At 40.4% G+C, this 25987-nt stretch overlaps 1 protein-coding gene across 8 annotated transcripts; it reads left to right on the top strand.

Moving 5' to 3' along the window:
- Nucleotides 1-232: 232 nt before the first annotated feature.
- On the top strand, nucleotides 233-22464 carry pnpla7b (patatin-like phospholipase domain containing 7b). Of its 8 annotated transcripts, none has more exons than XM_067520803.1 (34): nucleotides 233-467; nucleotides 868-925; nucleotides 2903-2977; nucleotides 3170-3257; nucleotides 3575-3654; nucleotides 4076-4152; nucleotides 4292-4432; nucleotides 5743-5902; nucleotides 6065-6145; nucleotides 6282-6410; nucleotides 7026-7106; nucleotides 7197-7317; nucleotides 7789-7868; nucleotides 8269-8418; nucleotides 8736-8813; nucleotides 9402-9607; nucleotides 9704-9835; nucleotides 10097-10220; nucleotides 10533-10722; nucleotides 11020-11169; nucleotides 11963-12026; nucleotides 12204-12372; nucleotides 14141-14323; nucleotides 14481-14599; nucleotides 16286-16442; nucleotides 16559-16675; nucleotides 16881-16950; nucleotides 17397-17513; nucleotides 17599-17747; nucleotides 17829-17981; nucleotides 18078-18194; nucleotides 19899-19983; nucleotides 20266-20380; nucleotides 20527-22462. In XM_067520803.1, coding segments are annotated over exons 1-33 (3780 nt in total). In that variant the 5' UTR covers nucleotides 233-465; the 3' UTR covers nucleotides 20343-20380; nucleotides 20527-22462. The 8 variants fall into 8 exon arrangements, 7 of the variants coding, with proteins under 7 accessions (XP_067376904.1, XP_067376906.1, XP_067376903.1 ...); XM_067520805.1 differs by having other exon boundaries at nucleotides 1361-2977; XR_010915528.1 differs by having other exon boundaries at nucleotides 233-925; nucleotides 19899-20017; nucleotides 20527-22464.
- Nucleotides 22465-25987: the final 3523 nt, after the last annotated feature.

The raw sequence follows: 25987 nt of genomic DNA, 5'->3' as shown, positions 1-25987 counted from the left end.
CTTAGTTTTCTTGTTGCCAGCTGGACTTTGGAAATAATTTTTAGCAACAAAAAATGAAATCTGGCATTTGAAGTGCACCTCATCTTTAAATACAGTTAATGACTGCGCAACTGGATTTTATTTTGAAGCATGACCGGATATTTGGATAGTTCTTTACCCTCCACTCTTTACACTGTTTTGAAGCGTGTAACATAAACTCTTAAAAAACTTCTGACACAAGAAAGGTACCGGGGGGAGGGGGGAGGGTTGTCAGTTTAGTCGAAACGAATAAATTGAAGGTTTGATGATTGTTTCGATGCAGAGTTGTTCGCTTGTATCTGATTGTCCTCTTGTTGTGTAGCGGATTGCAACAACGCAGAGTCTGTGAGAATTAGAAGAAAAAAAAAATCCAGTGAAAGATAATCTTTGCTGATTTGCTGTTGGTTCTCTGTGTACTTTGCAAGCGTGAGCTGCGAAACTACAGACATGTGAGTAGCGTTACTGCATTAAGAAGGATTAAAGAAGGACCTGCTTTTTGCTCTACAGCCTTTTTTGAAACGTTCAGACTGGCTGAAAGTCTGACTGTAGGACTGTGTGCGGTGCGGGACGGGGTGTCACGTTACAAACACTTGTGACCTCTTTTTCTTAAGGTCGTGTTTAACCGAGATTTCACTATTGGTCTGTTGAATGGAGCAAGGCATTAATGTTGCTGGGAAAAAAAAAACTGTTGAATATGATCAACAATAGCTTACACAAATTGTCATCATTAGGTTGATGACAAACGTCATCTTAGGTTCTAGATGCATAGTTTCTAAAGAAACTTTCTATTTAAGGTACTCATCAGTATCTGTGTCATTAAGATTTTTTTATGTTTCATTTCACCACCAGGTTGCCTTTTGTAAGTGTTCAAATGGATGAAAAGGATGAAGAGGAGAGCTGCACCATGGTTTGTCATTCCACCATTCCACTTTATTGTTCTGAGCCAAGTTCACAACAGTTTTTACGCTTTCTACTTGTGTGGTTTTTGTTTTACTTTATTGAGTAAAACATGGAAAATGATTTTGCCTACTTAAAATGTTAAAGAAACGGAGGAAGATTTCTTGTCACACTGTGAAATGAACTTTTCTGTCCCAATCTTTTCTCTGCTGTGATTCCTGCTACACTGGAGAGTGACTGAGCATTTTTTTCTTATTATTTATTCTTATAAATAGACAGAGAGTGACGATCAGTGAGCGTCCAATGAAAGGCCCTCTTTAGGTTATGTGTGCTTGTCCGGGGTAACCGGTAATGTTGCTAAGCTTCCCCCTGGTTAATACCGATGTGTGTGTGGCATATTCAGGCCAATGAAATCAATGTAATGAAATGTGTTTTCTATTTCTAGTGCACCAGATGTTATGTGCATGTGGAAGAGTAAATGAAGCAGTTTACTACTACTACTACTCCTCAGTTACACGTGCTCTGTGTTCCTCGGCCTGCTCTCACACTCTGGGACATGCAGAAAGGTTTTCAGGGTTGAAGGCTGACCTTTAGAGAGTGGGCTTCTGTCAGCAGTGTTGGGGATGACTTCACACTGGAGGACATTGATCTACAGCAAAGCTCCCTTAAGGATGAATGTGGTTTGGAAGCTAAAGCTACTTAGAAAAAATAGTAGTACCCAGTAATCCTGCTGGGTAATACACCCAACATTAATGACATTTATGCATCAATATATTTATACAGATATATTTGTAATTTTATGCATTCCTATTTAGAACATCAGATATGTGTATTGTAGCTGATGATCCAGCTCCCATGAGACCTGAACCAGTCTTAAACAAAATAATCTCACCTCTGCATGTAGTTTTACTGGTTAAGTACACAAACAAATTGAAAGAAGTAATTTAACTACTAGAATCACTCTGTAAATGTAAATGTACTTAAATTACAAACTAGTTTAATTACATGAAGTTCTCTGTGAATGTGTCTTCGTGGTAGAAGCATTAGAATTACATCCAAATGTAATTCCCTCGTCTGATTCGTGATGTGTGTGGGCCAAGGGGTGTGTTCTCTGTGTTTATTCTGTTTTGGTTTTCTGTTGTTTCTGTTTCTTGAAAGGCTACTTAAATTAAGAAGTGTATGTATAAGTGTACTGAGACATCGTCCGTGACGTCGCGTAACTGCCTTTGAAGTTTGCCTAGACAGTTGTCCGGAAAACAATGTTTTGTTTACAGCTGTTGTAGCTACAAGGTCGTAGCTCAGTTGGTGAAATATGTCCCCGGCTATATTTCAAAACGTCTCTGGGCAAGACACTGAACCCCTAACAGCCCATTCCCATCCCCAGCTGTGCGGTGCCAGTCCAAGCACCGGTTGCGTCTGGAAGGGCATCCGGCGTAAAAACTGTGCCAAATCAACATGCGGACAATGATAACGCTGTGGTGACCCTGAAGGACCTAAAAAGAAAAAAAAAAAGTAGCTACAAGGTACAGCTATCTCTATTACAAGGTAGTGGGGGAGCGCAACAAGGTAATAATGGCTGTGGAGGTTTAAGGTTTGTTACCGTGTTCTGTGGAAACATTTTGTGAAACTGTGAAATTACTATGCTCAGTCGTGGAACGTGGAATTCAATAAATGTTCGGTGTGACATGACTGCAGTGAACACACTCAGATATCTGATGACGTGACTTAACTTGTCTTTGCATCACAGCAATGAATTGAGACTTCAGTGATAGAAACATGGCTCAAACTGCAGAGGGTTAATTCACGTTGAGAGGGGAATGTTTGATTGATTGGAAAAGTCCTGGTGCATGACCCCCCCCCCCCCACCAGAGCCCTTCCCCCTCTGCACGGGCATACTTATACTGTGGCACACTGTGTTCCTGCCAAAAGGAGTTTCTATTTAATTATCTGGTTAAATAAATTTACTAAAATGGTCAATCCATCACAGAGCCTGGGTCTGCTTGGCAGTGAGCTCAAGTTCAGGATTCAGACGTTCATGGAGGAAAGGACAGAAGTCAATACGGTGAGCTCAGACAGACAGTTTGACCGAGACACTGTTTGCAAAGTAATACATGCCCATAACAAACAAAGTACATGCTCATGTCATTTACCGCAGCAATCTGCCAAATAAATACTTGCTGTAATTCTTGAGAGCTTTTTTTTTTTTTGAATAAAGCTAATTCAAAATTGGTTTTCCTTTCTTTTCTTCTTCCAGTGGACAGCGGTGGTGATTGGAGCTGTAGCAGCTGTTTGTGCAATTGGAGTTGTTGTGGCGCTTCTTCACAGAAGATACAAGCAGTCCAGTCAGTTCTCTCCTCACTGTACATCCTGTTCAGTTTCAGAGTACATTCTCTTCTATAACTGTGCACTGCGCACACATGTACAAATGTCCTGGGCAAGTTCCAGGTATGTAACTGTGCGAATATGATCGGGGTCTTCCTGGAAAAGAGAGGTGGCCTCTAAATTAAAGGACACTAATTAAAACAATAGAGGTTAAGGTTGTGTGTGATGCTACACGTTAAGTAATGAGTGCAAGATTTTATTGCATGTTGAACTTTTTTTTTGTTGAATGGATTATGCTGCAAATGATCTTACAGAGGATGTGTGTTGGTTTCTTTAGAGGAGGCAACTGGTTATCCTCACTATCGCTTCAGGAAGAGAGACAAGGTGATGTTCTACGGGCGAAAGATCATGAGAAAGGTCAGTGTCCTTTTAAACATCATGCTCAGTGGTGACCCTTTTCCAGACACTGCATGCAACGATGGACAGTGCAAGGTGTGTGTGTATGTGTATGTGTGGCAGAAGAGGGGGGTCCTCTGGGATTTTATTTTTGCCTGCTGTTGTAATAAACCTCACATTGTCTTGTAGCTTTTCCCAGATCTGTAGTGCATAAAATCCAAATACTGCTTCTATACATTTTCTAATTAGTATGTTTTATTATCAGTAAGTAGTGGGCTCAGGTGGGTTGCAGGACGGGTGCCCACAGGGGTAGACAAATGCCACAGATGTGAGGACCAGGACTGAGAACCATTACTCTTGAGATTCCCCCTCCATAGCTAATGAAGAAGATGCTCTTGAATGAATCATGTGAAATAAGCCTTTGGTTTTCTTGCTGTTTCAGGTTCAGACGTTGTCCTCTAGCTCAAATTCACGAGAGAGAGTGAGGAAGAGGACCAAAGTCCTGTCTCTAGCTCGCAAGTGAGTCCGTTTCTGAAGCATCTGCAGCCAAAGAGAAGCTTTTACTTTAACAGTCCGTTCAACAAAATTCCTTTTTTCTGCAGTATAAAACATTATGGGTTTCATTCTCCCGGTTTTTTTTTTAATGCATTTATGTTAGGATCTTACGTATCCGGAGGGAGCCCCCCACCCTGCAGCCCAAGGAGCCTCCTCCCAGTCTGCTGGAGGCTGACCTGACAGAGTCTGATGTAAAGAATTCCCACCTGCCCTCTGAAGTGTTGTATATGTTGAAAAATGTCAGGTAAGTAAATGTTTTACTGCTGTGATTCTGTGCTGTTGTCACAGTGTAAATAGATCTTTACAAAGTAAATTTATTAAAATGTAAAACACAAAATAGGTATTCTGCCCCTTTAATGTAACTTAACTTAATCATCGCTGGTGCAGCCAGTTGATTTTAGAAGTCAAACACCTGAGTGCAGTGAATGTGTTTAAAGGATCATAGTATAAATACACTTGTATCTTGAAGGTCTACTTACTGATGAATGAGTATTCTGGCCTTAAATGTACACTAGAAGACGAATGAAGAGTCCACTCCTCTCTTTGGAACGTTGAAGGGAAAAGGGCTGTGCAGAGTGTGGTGGAGTTTAATACGAGAAGTAAACCTGTTACAGAGCTGGGTAGAGCAGAGAGGACTGATTCCGAGTCTCACTGTAGCTTAAAATCCTCTGTTAAGAAATGGAAGAATTGTGGCACATGCATAAATGTCCACCACCGTGCTGCCACACTGTCAAACTGGAGATGTGCCGAGCTGATTTGCAGGCTCGATGCAGACCAGGACACATTTTAAAGAATCAGTATTAGCTCAGATAAAGTCAATCCAAACAGACCTTTTTCTTCACTTTACTCTCCTCTACAGCTGGGCTCCACCGTGCAGCAGGGGGCAAAACATAAAACGCTGTTTAGGCTACTGGTGGAACAGCTGCATTCACTGGTTAAACCTCAGTCGTAACCTCAGGTCATTTTGTATCCAAACTCCAACAGAAAACGTCAGTTTCTTAGTCTCTCACACACAGATAATCTGTGAGTAAGTTACTGGTATCACACTGTTTACTCTTTGCTCTGTGTTGCCTGTGTCTGTGTGTAGCCAAAGATTGATTATGACTGAATGACACTGTTCATTCTCATGTCAACTGACTGATACTTTAGCCTCCATCTTCATCGTCTCCAATATTTCAATCAAGTTCTGTGGGAGACAGAGTAAGAAAAACCTGGTATTTGTAGCAGTGTGTTAGATACTTGTTTAAAGCTACAATAGGCAACATTTTGGGAATCACGCCAGCTGGAGCATGTCACAGTCCACCCAGGGTTTCCACTGATGCACAGGGTAGAATGCTAAGATTTCCTTTAGAAGTGAATGTCTGTGTACTGCTGTTCTGTGAGTCTGTGTACTGTAGGTTAAATGAGATTTTACTGAAGGTTAGAAAGTGTAGGATCATCGCATATATGTAAATACCAAATAATAAAGCACAGATCAGGATCCTGCCAAAGAAATCTCATTTGGAACATCTCCAGTGTTGGTTATTATTAGTAATGCATGCGTGTTGTAACCAGGGTGCTCGGGCACTTTGAGAAGCCGGTCTTTCTGGAGCTGTGTCGCCACATGGAGCTGATCAAGCTGCACCAGGGAGAGGGACTCTTCCGACCCGGTGACACCGACGACAGCATTTATGTGGTTCAAGACGGCCGACTTGAGCTGTGCATCCATGAGAGTGTAAGAGCGCGGGGTGGGGGGCTGAAACGAAAGGATGTTTCACACTGGGTGGTTAGTTTGCTGCTTGTGCATGTTGGTAATCAGCGTGGAAAAAACCTCAAATATCCTGGAAATCTAACCTGTGTTGCTTCCAAGTTGAAGGTGATTGTTTTTTTTCGACAGGATGGGACGGATGTTGTGGTGAAAGATGTTTTACCAGAAGACAGTGTTCACAGTTTGCTCAGCATCCTGGATGTCATTACTGTATGTTTGAAGTCTATCTGACCTATTCTGTCACTGACACTATTCATGTTGATGTCTTGTTGACTCTGTTTTGTCTATAGGTTTACTGGTCATAGCATCCAGTTTTTCTCCACACACTGTCTTCTCTGTGTTTCAGGGCTATCCAGCGCCTTATAAGACAGTGTCTGCAAGAGCTGCAGTCCCCTCCACTGTCCTGCGTCTTCCAGCTGTTGCCTTTCAGTCCATTTTTGAGACATATCCTGAAACTCTTGTCCGAGTCATCCAGGTAAAGTGTCAGCCGACAAAGAGCAGTGAGCTACAGGCAGTGAAATCTTAGACCGCGACTGTCTCATGGGGGCCACATCCTTTTTAAAAACTGCATTTCAGGATCGTTATGTCACAGCCTTGCAAAGGCTCCAATAAGCTACTTAACTTACATAATTATTTAAATTATGGTAAATGCAGCCTGCTTTCCCCTGGAAGTCTCCAATGGGACGATTCTTCACGGCCAAATCTATCCCAAGATTCTCCGTACGTCATTGATGCAAAGATATTATCAAGGCCTTACAGCTTGTGCAATACGATACAAATGTTAAAAAACACAGAGCGGCTCAAACCTCAAGATTAAGTTACATAAAAGTAGTGACATTACTTACCCAGCTGGTCAGTAGCTCAGCTGCCTGCCCCCCTACCCCCACCCCCCACCTTTGCTTTAAATGGGGAATCATCCGTGGACCAGACTGTCTTTTTCCTATTCAAGCTACACTATCTGTGCGGTCTGCAAAGGCCACATGTCACAGAATCTTGTCTATTTCCTATAGTTTTTTTGTATTAACACTATCATCTTTGGTGTGTGTGTGTGTGTGTGTGTGTGTGTGTGTGTGTCTCCGGTCCTCTGTAGATAATCATGGTGCGGCTTCAGAGAGTCACCTTCCTTGCCTTACACAACTACCTCGGCCTGACCACTGAGCTCTTCAACCCGGTACAGTGCTTTCACCTGCCTGTGCTCAAGACTGTGATCCGATTTGCACAGATTCAAGGCCCAATAAAAATTGATTTCTGCGTGTTACAGGAGAGCCAGGCCATCTCCTTAGTGTCAGTGGCCCATGTTCTGGGTGAGGCTCATCCACACAGAGGCTTCCGCAGGCAGCATTCCCACACTGATGATTCGGGCTCCGAAAAAGCCGATTCAGGTGAGATACAACAGCAGTCTCACGGACAAGTTGCAGTAGTGTGTTTGGTTGTTTAAAGTAGGTTTTTATATCCAAACTTCAAGAAAAGTTCAGTTTTTCTGACTTATTCTCAAAATACAGTCAATCTCATTTTCTCTCTTTAACCCAATGGCTGTTACAGGTGTATACAAACACATCATCATCCTTTTTAGAAATATTATTCTATCATTTACTTTATTTCAGCCCCTTGTCATAATAGGACATATGCAGTTTAGTGAGTTTTGGAGGTCACCGCTTATAATTACAATTCCAATTTTCAGAAATGTTGGGACTTTTTCTAATATGAATTAAAAAGTAAAATCTGTAATTTGTCAATCACTATTTAAATTAGCAATTTGATTGCATATGAACGTTGCTGATACTTTCCTCCAATGGTCAATGTAATGTTTTCTTTTTTTTTTTGTTCGGTTTTTTTCTGTGTGTTTAATGCAGGAGAAATGTCAGCTGACCTCAACAAACTTAATGAACACAATAAGCTTGGCAAGGAGGAGGCACTTTACAGTCCGGTGAAGGTTTCTGGATAATTTTTTATACATTTTGATGTTTGCTGGTCCAGACGGGTTAGATATTAGGAAGAAATTTCTTCACAAGGAAGTTAAACTGAGCAACCACTTTCTTTTTACTTATTTACCCAGTAGCCATATTACACAGTGGATTGTATGTGGAGATTCTCAAACCTATAGATCATGGAATTCCCAAAAGATGCTATTTGGAGGCAACTGGACTTGTCTGAACTGTTTAATAATTCCTCGCTACTTGTAGGTGATAGTAGGTTTAGTGGTTTACTTTGTTATTTAAGCACTGCATATAGAATAGACGCTGATGGTAGCATTAGTTAGAATGAGTGTCCAATTTGTGGCTTTATGTTTTCCTCATATGTTTTACTGTTTTCTGTCTCTTTTATCTCTTCAGTCTATTCTTAAGAAGACCGTCACATTGCAGCACTCTCCATCTGCTCTCTACCACTATAGTGATGATGAAGGAGCAAATGTCCAGCACAATAAAATCAATGCCCTTTTCAATGCTGCCAAAAAGGATCTGCTGCAGGTCATCCAAATACAGGTATCCACAGAGGGCATAGAGGAACATGTTGTTCACAATGACTGGAGTTTAACTGGCAGCAAAGTCTAATAACCAAGCACCAAACATTCATCGGTGCCCATGTGTGGCTGCAGAGGGGTTTATATGAACTAAATGGAAGATCTTATTACAAAGCAAAACCACTTTCATAGTGTACTCTTCATTAATTCTACAAAGGGAAGTGTCACAGCAGCAGCGAGGGACAGTTTAATACAACTAGGAAAGATAGTGGTGTAGGTTTATTTAAATGATTTACTGACAGCCTTGTCTGTGTATAACTTGTCATCTGATGTCACCAGGACCTCAGTCTGCTGGACGGCAGGGTGAATCTCCGCCAGGTCAAAGCTGGGTCTGTCGTGGCCCAGCAGGGCGATCAGGTCAGTCTGCCTGACCAACACTGGCAAGGCCTCAGAGAACCAAAAGCAGGTGTATCGTTGAACAAACAATGGCCACATTTATTTTTACTGATATATGTAACAAAACAAAATAACATTTCCTTATCAGATACTTGACCCTGACCCTGATGTTAGTGGACATTGGAAAAGCTTAATGTCAAGCCCTGATTTATTTATTAAATTGGACTAAATCCGAATGGTGCAAGTACATTTTTTTCACTGCACTGTATTGAAAAGCTCAAGTATTTAATCATTTACAAACTGAATTGGGTTTTTTGATTTATATAGAATCAGAATTTCTATTTTCACGCAGGCTACAAGAGGTTTGCCTTGGTGATGTGGTGCACAACATTTTAAGACCTGTATAAAACAGAATATCATTAAAAAAAATTCTAAGATGAAAGTACCATGTTCTCTTTAAGGCGCAATACCTATTTACTAATATCATATACTTAAATATACTTAACAGTAAGTGTAATCAAGACCAGCTTTTGACTGAGCTCAGTTTCACAGACTAATAGATGTTTAATCTTCGTCTGTATCTCTTTTCCTTCTCAACACCACTCACAGGATGTGAGCGTGGCATTTGTCATCTCAGGTTTTCTCCACGTTTACCAGCGTATGATTGACAGTGATGAGGAGACCCTGCTGTTTGTCACCCACCCAGGTGAGATGGTGGGTCACCTGGCCGTTCTCACGGGGGAGCCCCTCATCTTCACTGTCCGAGCTCACAGGGACTGCGTCTTCCTCTCCATATCCAAGACGCACTTCTATGAGTAAGATCAACCTCAGACCACAGAACTGCCTGCCAGTTCTTCAGGACCCCTTGCCATCACTAGTATGCAGAAAAACATGTGTTTTCTACTTTGCAGGATTATGCGTGAGGAGCCCAGGGTGGTGCTGAATGTAGCTCACACTGTGGTGAGGCGGGTGTCACCATTTGTCAGACAGATAGACTTTGCCCTGGACTGGATGGCTGTAGAGGCTGGCCGTGCTGTCTACAGGTATCTGCTCTGTGGAGTCAATAGTGGAATTTAAACTGTTACGTATCACTAAAAGGAAAATCAATTTAAGTCCATAAACTGTTGTTTGGTTACTTCTTATAGTTTACGTCCAGTTTTTTTTGTGCTGCGACACGAGAACAAAAAAGACAGTGAATACTTCAAAAGACAGGATAGAAATATGCGATTAATAGTATTGTACTAATATATCAGTGGATTTATTCTGATTATACTTTTTCCTGATTGCTGGTTCCTTGTTTTTAGACAGGGAGACAAGTCCGACAGCACCTTCATCGTCCTCAGCGGCCGACTGCGCTCTGTCATCGCAAAGGATGATGGGAAGAAGGAGCTGGCTGGAGAGTATGGTCGTGGGGACTTAATTGGTGTGGTGAGTAGTCAGAAACTGGCAAGTAGCCTCTGAATTGTTAAACAACAAATTGGCTGAAGAAAAGTTTGGAACAGGTGCACATCAAGTACAGTACACGTACAGCTTTATGAGCTGAGCAGTTGGGGGGGGGGGGGCTGCTTGGAAGTGGAGGGGGCAGCTGGGTACAGTACACTACAGTACGAGGGGCTGTTGCTCCACCCCTGGTTTGGCATAAATAAAATATTAAACTTGACCTAAAGACACAGTACTAAGGGAAACACATTTTAGGCACTGGGAACTACTTCTGTATCAACTGTCATGTGGATTAATCAGGTTGAGACCCTGGCACACATGAACCGAGCCACCACAGTCCATGCTGTCAGAGACTCTGAGCTGGCCAAGCTTCCCGAAGGAGCTCTGAACTCCATCAAGAGGAGGTATCCTCAGGTTGTGACCAGGCTCATTCATCTGTTGGGACAGAAGATCCTGGGCAACATGCAGCCAGTCAACGGACCTCTGGCAGGTACGTACACATTGTAGTCTTTTCCAAAAACAGAATAATTATTGGTTGTCATGAGGACATTTTTTTTGTGATTTTTAAAACCTGAACTGCCTGATTACGTGTGAGATGTTTCAGTTGATGTGACCAAGAACCACATCAATTAAATGTACAAACTTAATCTTTGATTATGATGAAAAGTTATAAATGGGTCAACTTGTCTTCTAATTTACAAGACCATAAACTGTATATAGGAGATTAAATTACATACAATTAGGTGTCAAAATGATCTAATAAGTGAAAGAGTCCTTTTCTATGCAGGTCACAATCTCGCTCTCCACACACACACAAGTAAGTGGGATGCAGAGAATCTGGCCTCCAATCTGTCCACTGTGGCCATCCTTCCTGTTTCTGAGGAGGTTCCTCTCACTTCATTCACTTTGGAGCTGCAGCATGCACTTAGTGCCATTGGTACACACACACACACACACACACACACACACACACACACACACACACACACACAAACACACACACAAAAACACTTATAGAAAGTCACTTTTACAGGTTTTCTGAAGTGTCGTGATTCACACAGAATCAGAAAGGGGATCAAAAAATATATATTTCTCATTTCTCTTCTTGTATGTACTAACAAATTAAAGGGTGAGGATTCCTAGTAACTGAATACAATAATCCATCGTTAAGATATGGAAGGAATATGGCACATGCATAAATCTGGCTACAGCAGGCCATCTTCAAAAACTGAGTGACTGTTCAAGAAAGGAGGCCATCTGTAAATCATCTGAACGAGTTACAATCTTCAGCAGCTCAAATGGGAGAGAGTCTACAGTTCATTTTAAATTCATACCTGTGTTGATTTAGGTAATTTACATAAATATTTATGAAGTAAAGATTACTTTTATTTTTAAATTATTATTATTATTTTTCTAATTTACTACAAATATGCTTCAAACATTATTTTAATACGAAGAGGTGCTGTTGAAGGTTCCTGTAATATACACTCACACAAAGCAGCACTGGCAGAGGTGCAGAGATAGCAGAGCCAGGTTCCCAAATGAATTCAGCTAATTTCTGCTTTATTAGTAAGAATTGCAGCCTCTTATTTATTGCAATTTCATAACAAGTATCTTAAGCACTTGCCAGAGTTTGGCAGAGCCAAAATAGGAGAAGCTGTAGACTGATTGAGTTTGAGTCCTATGTCAGCATTAGCTTCAGTTTCTTGATGTGTTTCTATTTTCTAAAGGTCCCACGCTACTCCTGACCAGTGATATCATCCAAGAGCGCCTGGGCTCTGCTGCTCTGGACAGGTAGACGTCGGATAAATGAGATGCTAAATATGCATTAAAAAAAATTTGTGCTACCTTGTAACTGCATTTTAATTACACGTTTCATGAAGAACCGACCTGAGTTTTTAAGATCTGTATCATCATTTGGTGAAAGGTCAACCTTGTGAACTGATTGACATTTGCACGTTTCCTCCGAAGTGTCCATGAGTACCGTCTGTCCAGTTGGCTTGGACAACAGGAAGACATCCATCGCATTGTCCTCTACCAGTCAGACTCTAGCCTCACACCTTGGACCCAGCGCTGCATCCGCCAGGCTGACTGTATTATCATTGTGGGTCTGGGTGAACAGGAACCCACTGTGGGTGAGGTCAGTACATAACAACCTAACAGAAGATCTTGTCTTATCACAAAGACATGATACAAGCTTTACACAGTCCTGACACCATTTCCTTCAGATTGATACTGAAAGCAAAAATAGCCCTTTTATTTTTTTTTTACATTTATTTTCTTACAAACGCAACAGAGAGTGTGAAAAAGAGCTGATGAGGCGTGTACACACAGGTTGGAACGGGCGGGGAAAAGTGTCAGGTGTGTTGTGTGATAAGAGTATCAGCGAGAATGAAAGGAAACGTGTTCAAGACGGTGGTGACACCAGAGATGTTGTTCAGCTTAGAGACAGTGGCACTGAAGAAAAGAAAGGAGGCAGAGCTGGAGGTAGCAGAGCTTAAGATGTTGAGGTTCTCTTTGGGAGTGATGAGGATGGACAGGATCAGGAATGAGGACATCAGAGGGACAGCTCATGTTAGATGTTTTGGAGATAAAGTCAGAGAGGCCAGATTGAGGTGGTTTGGACATGTACAGAGGAGAAACTGTGAATATATCGGTAGAAGGATGCTGAGGTTGGAGCTGCCAGGCAGGAGGTCTAGAGGAAAACCAAAGAGGACATTTATGGATGTAGTGAGACATTTGCTGTGGCGACCACTGAAAGGGAACAGCCGAAAGGAAAAGAAGAAGATTCCCTCACAAATGCAAAATTGGACACACAAACAATAAAAGTCACAATTTCATACACTCCGTTTTGCAGTTACAGCCATTGTTTGTAATAAGCATTAATGAGGGTCAAATGTTACAACTGTCCCCTTTGTATTATTGTAAAATTATATGCTAGCATACTGCATACAATTATCTTTGATCTACCACTTGAGGTCTTCTTGCCACTACTCAGTAAAAAATAACACAGGCTCACTTACTTAAAAGTTAACCCTTAACCCTTTTTCAACTGGTTTCCTGGGGCTCTAGTTTAGGGAATACATGTATATAAACTATATTAAACCACCAGATTACCGTGGGATGTGTGGTGGAGCGTTTCAAACATCTGTAGTATGAGCAACTACATTACATCACCTGGATTGAAAATGCCCAAATGGCACATTGTGGATGACTTTAGCTGCTAAAAGGAGGGAGTTATTTTAACATAGGGAATGTCCAGAGGGAAGTTTAACACAATTTAAATCCCACAGTCCAAAGAGACGCATGTTAGGTTAATTGGTGGCTCTAAAATTGCCCATAGGTGGGAACGTGAATGGTTGTCTGTCTGTGTATGTCTCTCTGTGTCCATATGTCCAGGGTGTACCCCACCTCTCGCCCAATGGCAGCTGGAATATGCTCCAGTCCCCCCGCAACCCACATAGGATAAGAGGTGACAGATAATGGATGGACGTTTTAATTCTTCTATATTTTCCTTTATGCTAAAATATGGCAAAATATGAAGATGATTGGTCATCTCTCTGTGAGCCAGCCATGTGCTAGATTAGTAACGTGTCCTGGGTGTACTACACCTGTCACTCACTCTGATTGACTCTAGACCCCCCGTGACCTGTAACAGGATGAGCAGTTATCGCTATGGTCATTTCCAAATTTTATGACTTCAGTCTCAGAATTTTATGTATTTATTTTTGAACATGCCAATAAACACGTCATATACTAGTGGACAAAGAATAAATAAAAAAATCTAGTGATACTATAATGTAAAGCCAAAACCACACCAGCACAGATCTTCTTCTCTTGTCCTTGTCTTTTGTAATATTTGGAGGAAGTGACCAGAAATGCTCCTTTTCCATCTTCTCCATGTGCAGTTGGAGCGAATGTTGGAGAGAAGTGCAGTTCGAGCTCAGAAGCAGCTGGTGTTGCTGCACAGGGAGGACGGCCCCGCGCCAAAAGGGACGGCAGAGTGGCTGAACATGCGGAGTTGGATCTCCAGACACCACCATCTGTCCTGCCCCCGCAGGGTTTTCTCTAGGAGGAGTTTACCTAAGCTGGTACAGTATGAACCACCAACCCACTTAATCATTCATAGGCCATTTAGGCCCTAGTAGGCAAATGCTTAATTAGTGTGTGTGTGTGTGTGTGTGTGTGTGTGTGTGTGTGTGTGTGTGTGTCTGTTTTTGTGTGTGTGTGGGTGTGTGCAATTTTCAGAGAGAGTTGTACCAACGTGTGTTTGAAAAATGCCCAGATCGTCATTCTGACTTCTCCCGCCTGGCCAGGATCCTGACTGGAAACAGCATTGCCATCGTACTTGGAGGGGGGGGTGCCAGGTATATTTAATGTGCATTCAAACATTGTGACTTGTCCCATCAGTGCTCTCAGATGTAGGCAAGTGTTTGAAACATATTTTACATATTATACAACCACATATTCGCTAAAATTTTGTTAGTTAGTTTAACTGATGAGATACTGATTGTTTCAGTTAAAACATATATGCAACCTCAATTCAAAAATAGTTGGGACAATGTGCAAAATGTAAATAAAAGCAGAATGCAATCATTTCAAATCTCACCAACCCATATTTTATTCATAAAAGAACATAAACAGCATATCAGATGTTGGAACTGAGAAATGTTCCTATTTCATGAAAAATAGGAGCTCGTTTAGAATTTAATGGCAGCAACACATCTCAAAAAAGCAGGAGGGAGCACAAGGTACAAAAGACTGGAAAAGTAATGGAGTAAATGGAGGAGCATTTGACAACTAACTAGGTTAATTGGCAACAGGTAAGTGTGATGACTGGGTATAAAAGGAGCATTTCAGAGAGGCAGAGTCTCTCAAATCAGCAATAAACATGGACGCTGTGTCTTGTGTCCAGGCTAAAGAGAAGATGGACCCTCCAGCTTGTTATCAGTGGACAGTTCAAAAGCCTGCATCTCTGGTGGTATGGAGGTGCATTAGTGCCTATCGCGTTGGCTGCTTACACATCTGGAAAGGCTCCATCAATGCCTAAAAGCACATAGAGTTTTTAGAGCAACATATGCTCCGATCTAGACCACGTCTCTTTCAGGGAAGGTCTTGCAAATTTCAGCAAGACAATGCTAAACCACATACTGCATCCATCACAACAGCATGGCTTCGAAGGAGAAGAGTCTGGGTGCTGAACTGGCCTCTCTGCAGTCCAGACCTTTCACCAATAGAAACCATTTGGTGCATCATAAAAACGAAAAATCCAGCAACAAAGGCCCAGAACTGTTGAGGAGCTAGAATCCTCCATCAGACAAGAATGGGACAACATTCCTCCCCTAAAACTCAAGCAACTGGTCTCCTCACTCCTCAGACATTTATGGACAGTTGTTAAACGAAGAGAGGATGCTACACAATGGCAAACATCACCCTGTTCCAACTTTTTTGAGATGTGTTGCTGCCATCAAATATAAAATGAGCTAATATTTTCCATGAAATGGTGAAATTTTTCAGTTTCTCAACATATGACATGTTGTTCATGTTCTAAAAAATGTAGGTTGATGAGATTTGTAAATCATTGCCTTCTGTTTTTATTTTTTTACCCATCGTTCTGTTCCTCGTTGCCCTGACTTGTCCTGGACCTCTGACATAGTAGCCATCACCTAAGTCACATTAGAACCTCTATATAGCTGTATAATAATGCTTCTATGAACAATATGCCTTCTTGTATCAACTCTACCTATACGTGTGGTCGCTTCCTTCAGTATTTGACGGGGTTTGTGTGGTTAGTGTCACCTATCTGTGCACCTTTTTAAAGCACTTTGCTTCCTCTTTGTCAAGTTGATTAACATAATTGAAAGTTTTTTTTTTCTAGTGGAGTGATTTCACACATTACTTTATCATCAATCTCCACCGGAAACATGATAATTTACAGCTTGTATCACTGAGGAACACCTGTAACCTGGACTTAAAATTAACATTTCTCCTAATATTTGGACACAATGTAAAATTGCATAATCACATGTCACATTATTTGATCTTGTTTTCAGAGGTTGCTGTCAGGTCGGCATCTTACAGGCACTGAATGATGCAGGGATTCCTATCGACATGGTGGGAGGAACCTCCATCGGCTCCTTGATGGGAGCTCTGTACGCCGAGGAGAAGAGTAGCAGTCGAACGAGGGTTCGGGCTCGTGAGTGGGCCATGGTGTGTTACACTACACAGAAAATATAAAAAACAGATGAGTATGGTAAAGATTTGTCATCATTGTTAGAATATGGTTTGGTCCAATCCTCTTTTGCTATATTCTCTGCCTTTCTCAGGATATGACTTCTTACTTTAAGAGAATCTTGGATCTGACCTACCCTGTTACCTCCATGTTCTCTGGAGCTTCCTTTAACTCCAGCATTAGTGCTGTTTTTAAGGACAAACAGATTGAGGTAAGGTGAAGGGTTTGATTGATTTACAGAGGAAACAATCCCCAGATCAATGTTCATAGACTTATTGCTGCTACAGTAATATTTCACAAATGAAATGAGTTGTCAGAGGACTTCGTACAATATGTCTTACTAAATGTATTGTTCTACAAACTGAAAAGCTGGACTTTAAGTGAATGTGGTTTTTTTATTACCTCTCTACTTCCAGGACCTGTGGCTGCCATACTTCAACATTACAACAGATATCACTGCTTCCTCTATGAGAGTTCACACTGACGGTCAGTTCTAACTTTGATATGTGCACTAAAAAATACAAACTAACAGACAAGGAGAAAATCTTTATGCGATGCTTCAATAAACGCAATAATCCAAATTCCAGTATATTGCACTCCAGTACGAATCCATCACCCCAATATTAAACACATAGTACAATTATCACAGTTTGAACCTAAAAAAGTAGGAAATTAAGGCTTTGTATAAAATTAGAACATTTATAGCAGAGCTGCTGTACTGGATTGTGCCAGGTTGTACAGATGGACCCACTGAACAGTGGTGGGCACTGAGTGTACATGAGTCCAGTCCTGTGTGAAGACAAACTCCTGACACTACCAACCTGTCAAGCTTTGGAACCAGTCTACACAAGGAGTTGTAGAGTGACTATAGGAGTTACTTCGAAAATCCCATCAGTCAACCTTTTACCCACCCACTTCCTCTCCTCTCTCAGGTTCCTTGTGGCGGTATGTCAGGGCCAGCATGTCCCTGTCTGGTTACCTGCCGCCTCTCTGTGATCCTAAAGACGGACACCTACTAATGGATGGGGGTTATATCAACAATCTGCCTGGTGAGGATCGCTGGGAGAGAAGAGTTTTCCAAATTGTCCTCCCTCCGTTACCGTTTAAATGCATGCGTCATGTTTTCTTATCTAGCTGATGTGGCCCGCTCCATGGGAGCAAAGGTCGTCATTGCAATTGACGTCGGAAGCCAGGATGAAACTAACCTGACCAACTATGGTGACTCTCTAAGTGGCTGGTGGTTGCTGTGGAAACGATTTAACCCATTGGCTGAGAAAGTCAAGGTACAATAACTTTACAGTAAATGGCTACCTGCTAACAACATTGGATTCGAGCGTCGATGATTTCTCCCTTTTTCCTCCCAGGTCCTAAACATGGCAGAGATCCAAACTCGCCTCGCTTACGTCTGCTGTGTGCGGCAGCTAGAAGTGGTCAAAGAGAGTGAATACTGTGAGTACATTCGACCGCCCATTGACCGCTACGGCACGCTAGAGTTTGGCAAGTTTGACGAAATCACCGTGAGTTTCCTCTTCGCTCTTCATTGGCATCCAACCTTGTTTATTCCATGTGTTTGGTTTAAGTCTCATCCTGACCCTCCTTCATTGCTGCTCTAGGGGGTGGGATACCAGCACGGGAAGACGTTGTTCGATGTGTGGCATCGCAGCGGGGTGGTGGGCTCCATGCTTAAAGACCGACATCAGGAAGAGTTTCACAAGACCAAAACTGGCCATGTGAGTGTCCTCTGCACACAGTACAAACCCAGGGGTTGGACTAGGTCAGGATCAGGTTTTGTTTAATGTGACTTTAGACTTCGGTTTGTAAATCAAGTGTATTCCACTGTCCTATTCTTTGGAAAAAGTTCACACATAGATTGTCGGATCACCTTCAGGAGCAGGTGGGAGTTGTAGATAGCCTTTAACTTTAACTGTCCCTCTTTCTTTTTTTTTGTTAATTCTCAAGGACCCCTGCCCTTAATTTTTTTTATAACTGTCTCTACCCATGTCTGAGTGAGTGAACATGCCTGATTCAGGTAGTCAAAAGCTGGCAGATGCCACCTTACATAGATGAGGGTGGAATGAGGGAGTGCAAAGTGATTTGGCATCTTCTGAGTGAGTACTTCCTGGCTGAACACACCTGATCCAGGCGATCAGCAGTGGGTTGTGCAACAACTAGAGGACACCTTCAGAGGTAAGGTGGAGGTGGCACAAGGGGGAGCCACACAATATTAGGCAGGTGGTTTTAATGTTGTGGCTGATTAGTGTATTTTAGCTGTGTTTGTGTTAGAGCAAAGAAAATAAATGAAAGAAATAATTACATTGAATTAATGTGCTCTGTCACTGTTTCTCAGTATCAGGCAGGAGTGGAAACCAACAAAGTACAAGTAACTAAGTACATTCTTTACATATCTATACTTTAGTAGATTTAACTAAGTCTAATTTTCTTTTAAAAGACTTATTGGACAAATCAGCAGTACTTGAAGTGAGTTTGTATGCAGTTCAGAAACAATATGGTAAATGGTCTGCACTTAAATTGCGCGTTTCTACTTATTGGCACTCAAAGCTATGCTACTATGCAGCTGGCCGACACTCACCGGGAGCAACTAAGTTGGTGTTCAGTGTCTTGTCCAAGGACACTTGGAGCTGCGGATCGAAGCGGAGACTGGGGATTGGTGGACGACGGCGTCCACCTCCTGCGGCACAAAAACTAAACCGCAAAACTGAAAAAAAGCATCCGATCTTTAACCCATCATTCATGTCTGTTACCATTAATTAATGTCCCCGCAAACTTAAAGCAGCACTGGTCCACAAAAGAGGAAAGAGAAAAAATAGTCAAGTATTTTTACTTTGATTACTAAAATAAAATATAATAAATGTAAAATAAAAATCATGTATTTACTTACTTTAACTTAAGTAGAAATGTCAGTGGATACGTTTAGTACAGTACATTATTGTTTATTTATTTGTACTTTTACGTCAGTACAGTTTTATAATACTTCATTCACCAGTGGTATCAAGAGGGAAGAAACACAAATGATGATTGTCTCTTCAAATGTCACTAGCTGATGAGATTCTTAGTGGGCGCAACGTACTGGGTGAGGTGAGAACACAATTCAGAAGAAATGGAAACGCCAGCCTTGTGTGGAAGTCAGATGTTACTGAGTCCTCAGTGGAAGAGGTCAGATTTAATGGGGAGGCAGAGCATGATGCTCGGTCTGAGGCCTGATGGGATGATTATGGTGAAAGTTGGCTTGAGGAATGAGAGGACGATTAATGAGACATTTGCCAGCTGAGGGTCTTTTTACAAATACTGCGTTTACATTCTCCTGCTTCTTGATTGGTGCATTACTTAGATGCTTTACACCCACCAGTTACTGATACCCATCACTGTCCTGTGCAGTTAAAGTCTTCATTGGAATGATACTTTGTGTCTTTCAGGTGGTCACCTGTCCAAATGCCTCCTTCACTGACTTGGCGGAGATTGTTTCAAGAATTGACCCTGTCAAGAATGCCCTCATCAGTGGTTAGTTCAAGTGCAAAAAAATGCATCAGACACGGTACAGGACAAGAAGAACTAAAATGCCTTTGATTTACAGTGTGTTCTCGTGTTTTATAAGATCTCTGATCAAATTACAGGAAACATAAACATCAAATTTGAAATTCTTCTGTTGTTTAAAATGGCTCCATAATCTTACTTATGTACTAAAAAGTACACAATCAATTCAATTATATATTTACACTATTATTTAACTACTCATCTAATAAATGATGTATCCACTTACTTCCCCTATTTGTCTGCTCTCAGAAGAACTGTCCGATGAATACCAGACAGACTACGACGAGGAGGCAGTGGAAAGCACAGTGTCAGACTTTGAGGCGTGAACAAACACTGGGAGAGAAGACAGGACAACACTGAAACAGTACGTATAAAAAAAAAAAATTTCATGTACCGATTTTAAATAAAGTCTGTGTAGAAATATCATCAGAGCTCTTATCCTGATTGCCAGACATTAAATAATTTGAATCCAGTGATGATGTAACATTTCACTGTTTAACTCTTCCAAAGGAGGAGGAATCCCCACACTTGGTCATAACATCAATCAGAGCTTCAGGTGCTTGTCTGGGCTAAAGATCACGGCCCACAACTCAAACATGTCAATGCACTGGGTTTGCATTCACCTGATGTTTACATAGCTGGTGTTCCTACCCAATGGGCAGCAGGTAGGATGCAGTGACTTAAAGCAAAGACAGTTCGTATTGTAACCGGCGTTTCTCCGTTTCCTGTATTTTGTACATTACACTTGAGTAACAACAATCAGGGCTTTCGCCTGTCATTGAATTCCTGACACAGGAGTCAGTGCTTTGGGTGAACCAAGAATTTTACAAATGGGCACAAATACGCGACAATGTGACGTTTCATTAGATGATGTGTGACTTTCTCAGACAGTTCTGTGCATGACTGGTTCTCAGTATAATAAGCTCAGATCCATGAAGTACCACTGTATACTGTATGTGTTTTTGTGCCTACGGTGCACTGAGAGTACAGTGTTACCCACTTCAAGTTGCCTCTTACATACAAAATCACGCACAATGTTTCTATGAATGAATGTATTTCTTAACATGGAGCCTGATCACTTAGAAAGTCTAAAAGCAGCAATACAGTTACTGTAAGATCACCGTGTGCCACGTTTCACAACCGAATATAATGCACAAAGCTACTTAGGGAGCTCAGAGCTAGAAGGTCACAGATTACACATTTCTCCATAACTTCAGCAGCAGAATATCTGTAGTTTGTGTTACATACTAACTGCATATGACTTATGATATAAGAAAACCACTAATAAATCTCAGTGTATGTGAAGAGACCAAGCCTTACGTTTTTTAGGTTTCTTCTTTTAAAACCGATTATAATATCTATATTTGAAGTTAGATGAAAGTTAACTCTTACAGTAAATATCAAAAAGTTTTGTTTTAGCAGAAATGTGTAAAACTTATACAAAATGAAGAGGTGCTGTTGAAACTTCCTGTAACAATTCATCCACTGAGCAGCACTGGCAGCAGTGCAGTGATATTCACTCCTAAATATCTTTGTGTGACGCTTCCTGTTTTCACCAAATAAGTGTAATCAATTTCTGTTGGATGAGTCAGTTTCTCAGCTGCCCGAAGAAGAGTGTGGCAGGGAGAGGAAAGACTGTCTGGAGCCTCGTGCTAGGCTTAAGTTACATAAGTACTCATTATCAGTAAAATGTAATTAAACTATCATCATAAATCCATATTCACGTCGTGATCCTTTCCCCTAGTCTTTGCTGCGGTAGTGAAATTGTAGATAAATCTTCCTCAGGACATTTCTTCACTAGAAATGTGAGGGGTTACAAGCCAATACTGACAATACTGTGACTTTTATATATGTATTTGATTTACTTGAACAATGTCTGTCTTTAAAGTAACTAGTAGCTTCGTGTAAGTAAAGGTAGTAGAGTAAAAGGAACAATATTCATCTCTAAATGTGGAGCCATTTGAGTATTAAGTAGCATTAAACGGTGATACATGTTCCTTTAACGTTTCTATGTTTAAACAATTTAAATTAGTGATTATTCTCATTTTGCCAAAAGAAGAACTACACGTAGATGATGTGTAAGTTACTTAAAGACTGTTTCCTGAGAACTAGTGGTGAATAAAGTGGAACACATGCAACCGTTTGGTAACTTTTCATTTTGAAATTCAGTTTTACAAATAAACGAATTTGGATGAATGTGTGACAAATGTGTAGTTATTAGCAGTGAAAGACGGATGAAGGCATGTGAAGTTATTTGTTCCCGTGGGTGTTAGAAAAGTTATAGCTGGCCTCAAAGACGGGTCATATGTGTTCTATGAGTTATCTGAATTCAACTTCCATCTATTATTAATAATAATATTACATTTTATTTATAAGCGCCTTTCAAAACACTCAAAGACACTGTACAGAAACTTGGCAAACAATTGCCCCCCCCCCCCCCCCCCCTAAAAAAGAGACAGGACAAGGAAGCAAGTTCTGTATCTGGAAACTACAACGTAATCGTTACAGAGCGTTTAAAGTCCCCGTTTAGTATTTACAAGTCACACTGAGAAGTACTGGATCTGACACTGGATCCACCAGCAGTTACTGTAGCTCCTTCATCTCAAAATGTGAGGACCATCACATTGGTAACACATACTTGAGGCCACGTGATTTCTCTGTGGACTTTCCAGGTGACGTAGTGTTAAACTGTAGTTTAGATCTGAAATCCCCGCAGGGAATAATGTGTGATGCCCCTGCGCAGCCACTTGAAACACTTAACACTTCAACAGACACACTAAGTGCTAAGTAGGTGTAAGTGACAGCCAGAAAATCAAGATTACATTCAGTGTCACATGCTCCCTGTGAGGTTTATAGACTAATAATTAGTACATGAATTTCAAATTTGTCCACTCTTCTCCTATAAAGGAATGGATTTGAGGGTTTGTTTGTCACAGCATAAATGTGATCAGAGCCCTTTAAGCAGGTTTGTTCTCACCAAAACTGAGCGGAGATGGTGGTTTCTCTCTAGTCATCAGGGACTGTGACCCTACTGTGCCAGGAAGTAGAGCAAAAACATCATAGTGCTCACAGAAACTGGTGTCAAACTGGTTTCAGAAAAGCTGTTTTTTATTTAGTTACATTGTTGTAGGTTTTCATTGTAAAATCAAAAAGAAGTTGGATTTTAGGTTTATTTCTTATTGATCAGACTTTTAAGTCTTTTTTTTTTTTTGTCCTTGGATTAAAAAAAATAATCACCTCCTTTATTCCTTCTTCCATTTATTTATTTTTTTCATTTCAGATACCAAAAATCCAGTGTTAAAAGCAAACAAATATTTAATGTAATAATATTTACCACAATAATTTGTGTCCTAAAGTGAAAATGCGAAAGTGAAATTGTTTGTTTGGTTTCTGATTTCTGGTTTCAATGGGAATTTGAAACGAACAGAAGGCACAATGACTGGAACCTCCTTCACCTCCCTCCAAGAAAATAACCCCCAAATAACCTGAAATTTAACACCAACTTTTTCAGAAAACGCACCTGCACTTTCACACAATTTGTAGCTGTGTGAGTTATTTATTCTCTAGGTTTATTGTTCAGGTATCACTTCTCCTCAGGCTTGGGTGGGTGGATTTAACAGAGCATAACTTTGTAGCACAATGGACACAAAATATACAGAGAGTGAAGTCTCAGATACCCAAACGTGTGATACACATCATAGCAAAGTAGATTTTACTGTAAGTGATACAAATTTCAGTAAAATGTAGTAATGAATTGAAATTCCATAGCCAATACTTAGTACAGCAATAACTAAAATGTAGTTTAGTTCAATACTATCAAACATCAAGAGTTCATGCAGTCGCTATATTATATTATAAATATAGATTAGTGTAACAAAGTAAACCTCTACACAAACTTATTATCAAGACAAACATTGGGTTTGTGTTTATGAAATATGTGGGTCATTTATTTTGCATTTACTAAAATAAATGCAAAAAAATAATAATAATTGTAGTCCAACAAATATTTCGCTATATTATATTATAAATATAGATTAGTGTAACAAAGTAAACCTCTACACAAACTTATTATGAAGACAAACATTGGGTTTGTGTTTATGAAATATGTGGGTCATTTATTTTGCATTTACTAAAATAAATGCAAAAAAATAATAATAATTGTAGTCCAACAAATATTTCGCTATATTATATTATAAATATAGATTAGTGTAACAAAGTAAACCTCTACACAAACTTATTATGAAGACAAACATTGGGTTTGTGTTTATGAAATATGTGGCTCATTTATTTTGCATTTACTAAAATAAATGCAAAAACAAAAAAACAAAATACATTTTCTAGTCCAACTAATATTTCAAGTCCTGAGGTGGCACACGTCACTTTGAACCACAAACACATTATTTGCAATTTAGTCAATATGTATTTAACAATCAAGTGTTTTTTTTTCAGCATCTAGCTGAACATCCATTTCCTTTGGTCAGTGTTTGTTACCAAGACCCCAAAAAGATCTTGAACATTGCCACAACAGCGATTCTGTGAAAAGCCAATGCAATGCGAAGAAAAGCTCAAACTGGTAACCACAGCTGCTACACAGCTAATAATATCGATATGTAATATTTAAAAATGTTCACAGACATGTATTTGTGTGTCTCAGAGATATGATGCACGACAGGTTGGACATAAACTTAGTTTTGTGGAAAGCTATGTAAATGTTTCTAAAACACACAAAATGGAACCTGAGCTCTTTAATACGGACAAGTTCCAGTGAGGCCCGAACCGAAGAACTCTTGACTCCTCTAACATCCATTTGTCATGAATGAAGTGGTCATTTAAAACTAAAAAGTAAGTGTTTTTTCTTACGCAATATAATTGGATTACAAGTAAAATCAGTAAAATACAAAAAACTTTAGATGATTTAAAAATAATGTTATTTCACACTAGATTCATTATTACTTTTTACTAAAATACTTACTTTCTTCATACTTACTTCAGCCAAATCTCATTTCTTACTATGTATTTATATGTATATGATGTAATTCAAGCCAGAATGTGCACTGAGACATCAGTCTGCAGCTATTATTAGACCGGTGGATGGTAAATCACCCCACCCCCCTGCTGGGTACTGGATAACTTTCATTTTGTGTTCCTTAATTTGTATCCTTCACTAGATACTTTTCATCCTCTACACTCACTGCACTACATTTATCTGACAGATATAGATTAGATTTGACATTAAATAAAAGATGAGTATCAGCGTATTCCTAACATTTTTACAGGAGCTTGGGACTCCTGGTTTCAGCAGCTGGTTTGGACCATTGATCACTGGTCTTCCCCCCCCGTGAGGCTCTGGTGGGCTTTTTACCCCATTTCACAACCGGGACTTCTCGTTCATGAACAAACTGGCTTTTAATTCACGTCTTTATGCAGACAGAGAGGAGCTTGGCCCTGTCTCTGCTTCTTGGATGAGCTGTTGTGAGTGGCCCTGCTGGATTTGGTGACACTTTAATCTAATCAGGAGGTGGCAGGAGTAAATACACTCAAAAGTATTCCAAGTAATACGATACCAAGTACCACTTGAAGATGAAGTACCAGGGTCATGCTCTGAAATGTCTGACGTGCCCGTAACTTCACTAATGTCTGTCTGTCAAAACAAAGTGTAGCCCAGATTTATTCCGAATGACCTTCATAAATACTCATGTGTCGTTAAGTTAATTTAAATTCATTCAAAAACCTGATTTGAACTACTGTGAAACATCCTCTGTCCACAAACTGAGCCTTTTGTTAGAAGAAGAAAAATGTGACTTTTTACAAAGAGAAAATATTTGTCATTTGAAATTGGTTTCGTAAACAGCAAATGACTTCATGTACAGACAGGCAGTTTAATCGTAATTATAAAAAGGGTAATTTATTCAGTGATTATGTTTTTCATTAGGAATCTATATCTGTAAAGTGCGAAAAGAAAAAAGTTGTC

This window comes from Channa argus, chromosome 11 (assembly GCF_033026475.1).
Source record: "Channa argus isolate prfri chromosome 11, Channa argus male v1.0, whole genome shotgun sequence".
NCBI classification, from domain to species: domain Eukaryota; kingdom Metazoa; phylum Chordata; class Actinopteri; order Anabantiformes; family Channidae; genus Channa; species Channa argus.
Note: the sequence above shows the minus strand (reverse complement) of the source record. Positions and strands in the feature narration are given on the sequence as shown.

Coding starts and splice junctions, on each gene's coding strand:
- pnpla7b (XM_067520801.1), top strand. CDS start 848: ATGTTTCATTTCACCACCAGGTTGCCTTTTGTAAGTGTTCAAATGGAT. Junction 8,419..8,735: donor TGCAGGTCATCCAAATACAG/GTATCCACAGAG, acceptor TGATGTCACCAG/GACCTCAGTCTGCTGGACGG. Junction 18,195..19,898: donor ACAAGACCAAAACTGGCCAT/GTGAGTGTCCTC, acceptor TGTGTCTTTCAG/GTGGTCACCTGTCCAAATGC.